The sequence below is a fragment of the Rhinopithecus roxellana genome, chromosome 6 (genome assembly GCF_007565055.1).
Source record: "Rhinopithecus roxellana isolate Shanxi Qingling chromosome 6, ASM756505v1, whole genome shotgun sequence".
NCBI classification, from domain to species: Eukaryota; Metazoa; Chordata; class Mammalia; order Primates; family Cercopithecidae; genus Rhinopithecus; species Rhinopithecus roxellana.
In genome coordinates, this window is record NC_044554.1 from 131830712 (window position 1) to 131840541 (window position 9830).

A 9830-nucleotide genomic window follows, 5' to 3' on the forward strand; every position below is an offset into this window, starting at 1 on the left:
ATACAAAAATTAGCTGGGCATGGTGGCACATACCTGTAGTCCCGGCTACTTAGGGGCTGAGGCAGGAGGATCACTTAAGATCAGGAGGTCGAGGCTGCAGTGATCCGTGTTTGTACCACTACATTCCAGCCTGGGTGACAGAGACCATCTCAAAAAAAAAAAAAGAAAAAAAGAAAAAAGAAAAGAGAACCTGCACCAAGACTCAGCAGCAGAAATTCTCAAGATCTCTTGACTACCAGCACTATGGTCAGCAGTGATAAACTCAGATTCCAACTTCAATCCTAGGACCAAAGTCACTTATAACCTTGAAAATCACAACAAAGAGAATGCCAAGTAAAAACCATTGTTAAAAACTGCACACACTTCAACAACCGCCAGGAAGAGAAACTCAAAGCTTTCTATTTTGCCAATGTCAGATGCTTGAGTATCCTTCCCAGTTTACTTTTGTGTAATTTCCAGTTCTAGTTGTTATGTATGCTCTAGTGAGTTACCAACGGTCTATACACAAAATGGAAGTGTTTTATTAAACTAGCTTAAAGTCATATTTTCAAACTATAGAAATTCAGAAATTCTTTAAATTCTAATAGTTAATTTCCTATACTCTAAAGTTCAGAGTGTACTTTCAGCATAAAAAAGTGACACATATCAAGTTTCAGTTATTTATTAATCAGTGTAATCTCCAATAGAGATTACAATAGGATCTCCAACATGATTTCATGCATTTAGAGGAGAAATACTTCCTGATTAAGTGGAAAATTGTGCGGATGTGGCTTCTGGAAGACCTTCATTCTAAAGCAGCGTTATAGTGAAACATTTCATTTAGAAATCTGGACGTTCCTTCTTCAGTTTGCTGTAATCCACATTCACTGAGTAGAACTTGGAACAGAAAAAAAGATATTTTAAGTAATCTCAAATACACAGAGATGGTACAAAGGTTTTAGAATTCTTTGTATTTGGTTTTCTACAGTAACAATTACAGACATGAATTTTTAAAAGAATAACAACATAAAAGTCATTCACAGAAAAATACTATACCTAAAATTCCAGCCTTCAATGATAGTTTTGGCAAGGTAAAAATATTCAATTTATTTCATAAGAGCAGTGTCAGTACAGTCTACTACTTGGAACCTGTAAGGAAAATTCTTCTATTTCAAAATGAATAATTAAGAATTCCTTCTGATACACACTTCCAGTTCGGTAAGTTTTTGCCTTAACTCTACTAAGTACATGGAAGAATTGCCAACAGAATAGAGGATTAACAAGAAATTATCTTCCCTACTTGCTGAATGAACTGCTGTAATTTACAGGGAGAGATCCTGCAACAAAAAGAGGCTAGTAATATAAGCTACTGCTTTGTTTTGTGGTTTACATAACTTTTGAGATATTTTCTCTCTCTCACTAATTTCCTACCCAGGCTATATTCAATATCAAACTGACACTTCACCTCTGGTAATGGCTTTTAAATAATATGGTATTTTTGCTGTTTAACATTTCCAACATTTCTTTATAATCAATTAAAATTAATTTTAGAAATAAATCTTACTGTGATTGCTTAAAAAAAACAAAAAAACTCCCTCTCTCAGTAACTTAAAAAAAAATGACATATTTGAAACTGGTCCAGAGTTTCTAATAACGACACATTAATGCTAGTACACAAGCCCAAATAAGGCTAAAATCTTGGGTTTACTCATTCTTGCGCCAAAGAATGCTAAAGAGGTTGTGCTATAATTCCTTGAAGACTATGATATTTATCGTCCAAAGAACCACAATTTCAGAATTATAAACATTTTCTTCAGGGTTTTTAAGCATGAAGTTCACAAATCTGTATTCATTCTTTCTTCAAATCCCTTTTATTTCTTCAAATATACCCGAACTTATTTATTTCTGAAAAACTCTTATTTATTTTACTGATGAAAAAAAAATCCTCAGGTTGTAAAGCTTATTACCAAGTTGTCCTTGAGATACAGACAGATACAGGCTTTTATGGACAGAAAATTATAAATAATCCATAAAGCAGTATTCTTTGTTCTGACAGTGTTCTTTTAAGAAACAATTAATCTAAATAAGATTAAAAAAACTGTATGTGCTATCCTCTAACATACTAACAAAACATTAGAAATAACAGAAGGGTTTGCAGGTATATATTAAGGAAAGGAAAATAAACATTTGTTGGGCTCCTGCCCAGGCACTGGGCTAGATGCTTTATGTATATCTTAGTTAATTATCACAATAACCCTTCTCATTCTTAATATATAAAAGAGGTAATTTAGATCAAGTTCTACAACTTGCAAGATCAAGGCCCTACAACCATGCAGAGTCAAAAGCGCAAACATGATGGTATTTTTGCCAATTGTCTTAAAACTAAGCAGGCTTCTGATTTACTCGCTTCAAATCCAAAATTCTCTCTAGAATTTTAAAACCTGCTTTCAACTTCCCTGCCTCTATTCTTTTTCTGTTTAATGCTGGCTACCTTGAGAGTCTCTGAAACAACAGTTGGGAAGGCATAACATATTCTGATCTTAGCTTTGGGGAGCTTCAACTGTTATTCAGTTGAGAAGTATTGCTGGGCCTTTAATGCTCAAATCTTATTTTGGTCCTGTCTCTTGCTGTTTTATTCATAGCTTTTGCTAGATTATGGCATGGCAACAAATAATTCTCTGCTTTGGACTGAATGTTTACGTCCTCCCAAAATTCATGTTGTAACCCCAAATGCCAATGTGATGGTATCTGGAGGCTGGGCCTTTGAGAGGTAATTAGGTCATGAGGGTGGAACACTCATGACTAGTGCCTTTATAGGAGGGCTCACTTCTCTCCTTCCATCTTGTGAGGACACAACTGGGTTGGGCCCTCATCAGGAGCAGAATTGTTTGGCACCTTGATCTGGACTTCCCAGTCTCCAGACTGAGGAATAAATTTGTTGTTTAAGCCACCGGGTCTATGGTAGCTTGTCATGGCAGCCCAAATTAACACACTCAAATCTTAGTGGCTTACAACAATGAAAGTTCACTTTTCACTCACATTATATGCCATTAGTATGTTGATTGCTTCATATTTTTTTCATTCCAATTCTAAGGCAAATGAGTAGCCCTTACTTGTCAATTTTGGTCTCATGAGAGATGCAAAAGAACAGAGGAATCACATAATGGTTCAAGTGTGGCAGGTATCATTTCCTCCAACTCATAATTTCCCACAAGTCACAAATCAAATCTGATGTCAGTGGGCCAGAAAAACAAATTCTCTTAGGTGAGAGATTATGAATGATGGAGATGATAATCTAGTCTACCTGAATGGGTTTAGAAAAAGTATTAGGTAAGTTTCATTTACTCCAGGTTCTCAAGTTTCTGGATTTGGTTCCTTTTCATTTCTATCATTACATAACATGATACTCTTCATCTTTCCAGACTCTGATACAGTGTCATAGCTATTAACAGCCCAAGCTATGCCACACACATTAGGTTTTTGTTGCAGCAACATTTCATTTTTGGTTCCCAAGGACTCATCTTGGCATGTGTTGCGATACTTCAGAACATTAGTAAACTAGCTGCATTATCAGAATCATCTGTTACACCTTTTGAACTACACATACCCATAGATTTCAATACGCTCTTTGGTGGAAGAACCAAAACCTGCTACTTTTTTTGTTTGTTTGTTTACTTTTTAAAAGTTTCTTGTATGTGGAATTATTTTTTCTGGAATAGACTTACTTTAAACAAATGTGTAAGACAGAAAAATAAATCAGGATGCCCATTTGATCTTTTTTGAGGCAAAATGTCACACACAGATAAGATAGCTGTTTCAGCTTAGCCACTGCATTTTTATTTTCTTTTTTTTTTTTTTTTTTTTTTTTTTTGAGACGGAGTCTCGCTCTGTCGCCCGGGCTGGAGTGCAGTGGCCGGATCTCAGCTCACTGCAAGCTCCGCTTCCCGGGTTTACGCCATTCTCCTGCCTCAGCCTCCCGAGTAGCTGGGACTACAGGCGCCCGCCACCTCACCCGGCTAGTTTTTTGTATTTTTTAGTAGAGACGGGGTTTCACCATGTTAGCCAGGATAGTCTCGATCTTCTGACCTCGTGATCCACCCGTCTTGGCCTCCCAAAGTGCTGGGATTACAGGCTTGAGCCACCGCGCCCGGCCGCATTTTTATTTTCTTCTTGTAACGAGATCTATTTAAGGATTTAGAAGCCAAATTATAATCAGGTTAAGTGGAAAACTTGAAATCCACAAAGGGTGATCTTAAAAATTGCTATCAGGCTGCGGGCACAGTGGCTCATGCCTGTAATTCCAGTACTGGGACAGGCGGATCAACTTAAGGCCACGAGTTTAAGACCAGCCTGGCCAACATGGCAAAACCCCATCTCTACTAAAAATACAAAAAATCAACTGGGTGTGGTGGTGTATGCCAGTAGTCCCAGCTATTCAGGAGAGAAAGGCACAAGAATCGCTTGAGCCTAGGAGGCAGAGGCTGCAGTGAGCCAAGATAACGCCACTGCACTCCAGCCTGGGTGACAGAGTGAGACTGTCTCCAACAACAAAGAAAAACGTTGCTACGAGTAATGATAATCCATCATAGATGTATACCTGTCAAGGAGTGCTAGACACACACTGATCGGGGACCCTGTTCTTCACAGTGATAAATCAAACGGCCAGTTACTCTCTTTTGATGAAGTGGCTTGATATTATGGAAAGTGTATTGAGTGAGTTATAAACTTTAAACACATAAACTGTATGGTATGTGAATGGTATGGTATCTAAATGAAGCTGCCCTTGGTTTTTGGTTTTTTGCTTTTTTTTTTTTTAAGACAAAGTCTCGTTCTGCTGCCCAGGCTGGAGTGCAGGGGCGTGATCTTGGCTCACTGCAACCTCCACCTCCCAGGTTCAAGCAATTCTCCTGCCTCAGCCTCCCGAGTAGCTGGGATTACAGGCATCTACTACCATGCCCAGCTAATTTTTGTGTTTTTAGTAGAGATGGGGTTTCACCATATTGGCCAGGCTGATTTCGAGCTCCTGATCTCAAGTGATCTGCCCGCCTCAGCCTCCCAAAGTGTTGGGAATACAGGGGTGAGCCACCGCGCCTGGCCTGCCCTTGGTTTTGACACTGTGCAGGGTCTTTGTATGCAATTACAAATAAGAAAGGTTATGTTTGGAGAATCAATAAATGGTCTCAGTCCATGAAATCATTCTCTGGAAGAGTAGTTCCACAGACCACTCTAAATTCTCATGTCCCACAACAGACCAGCTGAATCAGAATCTCTGGGGATTAGGCTAAAGAATCTGTGTTTCAACAAGCTCTATGTACAATCAAGTTTGAGAACACTGTGTTAGACTATCTAAGAACTAAGAAAATGGTAAATGATAGCTATACTGTTTTTGCTTCTTTTCTTATACTAGCAATAAAAAGCTAGCAAAAAATATTAGAGCAATTATGTGAAATGAAAATGTATATTTTCATTTCATTTTTTTTTAAGACAAAGTCTCGTTCTGTTGCCCAGGCTGGAGTGCAGGGGCATGATCTTGGCTCACTGCAACCTCCACCTCCCAGGTTTAAGCAATTCTCCTGCCTCAGCCTCCCGAGTAGCTGGGATTACAGGCATCTACTACCATGCCCAGCTAATTTTTGTGTTTTTAGTAGAGATGGGGTTTCACCATATTGGCCAGGCTGATTTCGAGCTCCTGATCTCAAGTGATCTGCCCACTTGAAAAAAATATATACATTTTCATTTCACATAACTACCTAACAGTGCTTCAAAGTTCAATATAATGGAATTTTACTCATATATCCAGTTTCAAGAAAACCCACCCCATGACAAAACTTATTACAACACAATTTCTAACAACTTTAAAACAATTTTGTAGTTTACCTTGTATTGATCATTGGGACCCAGTTTGTTCCAGGGCTCTGGGTTATTTCTGTCCCAACTAAAAGAAATAAAACATTATGACTGTTACAATAATAAAGCACTATTTAAAATAGTGTTTTGTACTTAAGAATACATTTTTGAATAGATCAATCTTATTTTCTATTAGATGAAGTACGGTGTTACTTCATTATGGAGTTGAAACAGGTAGAGGATCTATAATAAGCAATCTCATGTAATCAATTAGAAAAAATGTAGAACACAGAATCCCTATCACAAGATACTTTTTACCCGGCTTTCACAAAAGCTTTCCGTTTCATTAATAAAGTGATATAAAGAAAAGTGCATAGAATAATGATGAATCAATCTTTTCACTGTCTATTGTTTTTCAACTGCAAATGTGCAAGTGCAGGCAAAAAACATTTACATGTGCCAAGAACCATGATTATTTTATAAAAACAATTATTATTATGTCAATCCTCAAAACATTACAAGATTTGGTATTAGCAGTTCTACTTTACCAAAGAGAAAACGAGACTCAGAAAGATTAGATAATTTCATGTACCAGAAAAAGTAAATGAAAATAGCCGATTTGAGATCTGAACTTACTGTATGACTGTAAATGGAAGATTCTTTCTACTACCCTGATGTTATCGACCTACAAAGACTGTGGCTCCCAAACTGCCTTGACAAGCTATCAAAGTTTTAAATATTTTTAAGTACTTACCAAACATCTGGATTGAACAATGCCAGACGCAAGAGATACAGTGTTGCTCCAGTAGCTCCAGTTCCAAGAAATACAAAGAGGGGGATCAACTAAAACCAAACACAAAATAGAATAACCATCTTCAAATACTTAAGACACTGACCAACGAGAGATTACAGTAGTTTCTGCACATTGATTTCCAAGTCTCAAACTGTTAATGTGCTGTTTCGTCTTAAAATTTAAATAAAATAGATCTTACATTGAGGTAAGATTTCTTATAACTGTGTTCTGAAGAAAGAAATGGAACTTGGAAAGGATGTTAAGATGACTCTGGTTTAAGTGTCTGACTTTTTAATGTGGAGCAAATTACAGGTACATTTTGAAATTTCCAAGAAAATGTATCGAGTCTTCTTCACCTCTCTAATATTTACATGTCATTCCCATTAAATTTTCTGCTTCCTTTATCCTGGGGCTTGAAAAACAAATTCTTTGCAAATTATTTAAGGATGCCTCCATAAAGATGTATGAAAAATAGAGTCTGAATAAGTAAACATATCTATTACAAATACTGGCTTTAAGCATTATCTCTGAAAACGTAATGCTGCCAATGCTTGCTGCGTATTCAGGTAACTGGATTTAAGACAGATTAAAGATGGCATAGAGTTAGCTCTACAGCAAGTTGATGTGCTGAGGGAAAATGAGATGCGAAAGAACTTAACTGCAATTAAATTCCGCACTACGAAATTTTCCCAAACGCAACGACGTCCAGACAAAGTGAGGATTCAGATCACGGACCCCTCTTATTTACCAAAAGGCCTGGTGGTGCAATGCGGTGAATACAAGATCCTCCAGAGATGGTATAACACAGGGAACCTGACCTATGCTAGTCTCTGACCCACACAGCGCACATCTATCCCTACTGGACCGCACAACCTGCAAAACAGCGCGGCCACCAGACTGTTTCAATATTCACTATGTTTTTTTTTTTTTTCTAGCAGTGTCCGTCACCTTCCGCCCGCCAGACAAAACCCCACAATGCATGACGTAGAGGGTCACAGAGGCCTGGGGCAACTAAGATGACAAACATTAGGAGAGGTAGGGTCTTGTCTGACGGACAGATACTCCCAGGGAACAGAAAGAGGCGCACCCTGACGCAAGAAGGACAAGGAAAAACATTAGGAGAGAGGTCAAGAACTTACGCTCGGATGCTTCTTGGCCTGACCGAGGATCTGGCGGAGCATGTTTGCGGCAGAGGCCTCCGACTGGAAAGGAGAGAACCTGTCTAGCCACCAGGCCCTGAGCTAAGTAGTATCTGCAATGAGACAGTGCGGACTTTCAAAGTCACTCAGTACCTCCTACCTGAAGGACCCTTGGCTAGGAGGGCAGCTTGCGGCAGGAGGGCCCGAATGCGACTGTCCTCAACAATGCCTGCTTAGATCCAACTCCTCACATGTTCCTCCTGACCTGGTCGGACCATCATCATTCCACTTCATAATGAAAACCCCTTCACTGCCGTGCTATGCATATTTCTGAGGGGAAATTTTTTTGGCGAAACGAGGACTCTTCGATTGACCAGACAGGCACTTTCCAAGGGTGTCACGTACTGAGGAATGCGGTCGGCGCCGGGGCGCACGGGCCGCGCGCTCCGTGAGTCGGGGAGCCTCTCCCGCGGCGCCTGAGAGCCGGGTCCGCGCGCCGAGGCCCTGGGGGGGCGCGTGCCGGGCGCGCGCTGGCCGGCCTTGACTGCCGCTGAGGGAGCTGCGCGGCGCCTCTGGGAGCCGAGCGCCGGGCGCCTGGAGGTTAGGCCGGGTCTCTTGCCGCTAAGGTCAGCGGCTGCGGTTTGAGAAGACTGCAGCTGCTTCCTGTCTTAGGCTGTCACAATCAGAAGTTAAAAACTAGTAAATGACTTAAAGATGATAATAGTCCTGGCAGTGTGTTTCTAAACCCTGAGATCCTGGCCCTCGGTTGAAAGTTCGTCGCCACAAAGACCTTTCCAACACGCCACTATCCCCCCTCCCTGGTCCCAAATTGCATCCTTAAAATGTGTTTTCAATGGCCGTGTACCTACAGATAATCTTTCCCACTATCCCAATCCAATGTTCATTTGTGGGGTTTTTTTGTTGTTTTCTTCGTTTTTTTTGTACCCGAACGTCTTCCATAGGACAGGCTTTGCGGGGGGCGGTGGGGGAGGGGGCTTGGGATAAAACGTACACTCTGAACCCTCTCCAATCTCATACGTAGCTTAAAGCATTAATCAAATGATAAAGCAAATATTAATAACTGGGACCAGAAATCGTAGACGAAGGCTCCACCGGAAGTTACACTAACTCTGAAGGAAGAGTAGACATTAACCAGGGGAAAACGGAGGATGCGGGTGTACAGGGCGGAGGTAATAACACGTGAAGGTCTGAAGCTAGTGAAAACCCGAGGAGCTCTATGAGGTCTGGTGTGGTTGGAAAGTAAAAGGGAGAGCAAGGTGGGGATCAGATCTGCTGGGTCAATAACCTCTTACACATCATGGGTTTTATGTTGCGAGCTTGGGAAGGTTGTGCTTTTAAATGAGTGCTTTGTTAAGAATTGATTAGAAGGGATAAGCGTGAAAGGGGAGGGACCTATCAAGGGGCCATTGCAATAGTCCATAGTCTGTGTGAGAGATAATGGTAGCTTGAACTATTGTAGAGAATGTAATGATGAGATAAAAAGATTCCAGAGATGTTTAGAAGGTGGCACTAACAGGACTTGGTGGCTGACTATCAGGGAATGAGAGAGAAGTTAAGAATAATTTCAGAGGTTCAGTTTTGAGCAGCTCTGTGGTTGTTGCCAGTTATTGAAATAAGAAGCCATAGAGAATGATGTATAAGTGCCTGTGTAAAATTCAAGTGGATTTCTGTGGAGCAGAAGAGACCTACACTAGAAGTATAAATTTAGGACTCAGTTTATTGATAAGAAATGAACCCATGTGACTGAACGAGATTACTTAGGGAGAGAAGGTTGAGTGAGAATTTTGACAGAGGACACGGAGCTGAGGAATTCCAACATGCAATGCTTAGAAGAGGAGGTAGGGCCAGTACGTAGGAAAAAAAAAATAGATGGTAACTGTTAAGGTGGTATGTCATGAAGCTTATCAAGACTGGTCTTTTTTCATTCATTCAGCAAATCTTTCTTAAGTACCTACTCTTCACTAGGCACTGTTCTAGTCACTAGAGTTATAGCAGTGAACAAGAAAATTACTCTGCCCTCATGGAGCTTACATACTAATTGAGGAAGACAA

At 40.2% G+C, this 9830-nt stretch overlaps 1 protein-coding gene across 1 annotated transcript; it reads right to left on the minus strand.

Annotated features, from left to right (window-relative positions):
- Window positions 1-645: 645 nt before the first annotated feature.
- Window positions 646-8433, minus strand: NDUFA4 (NDUFA4 mitochondrial complex associated). Its single transcript, XM_010354503.2, has 4 exons — window positions 7759-8433; window positions 6581-6669; window positions 5857-5914; window positions 646-876 (listed from the first exon to the last, which is right to left on the minus strand). The coding sequence occupies exons 1-4, from the start codon at window positions 7798-7800 to the stop codon at window positions 820-822; spliced, it is 246 nt and encodes an 81-aa protein (XP_010352805.1). The 5' UTR covers window positions 7801-8433; the 3' UTR covers window positions 646-819.
- Window positions 8434-9830: the final 1397 nt, after the last annotated feature.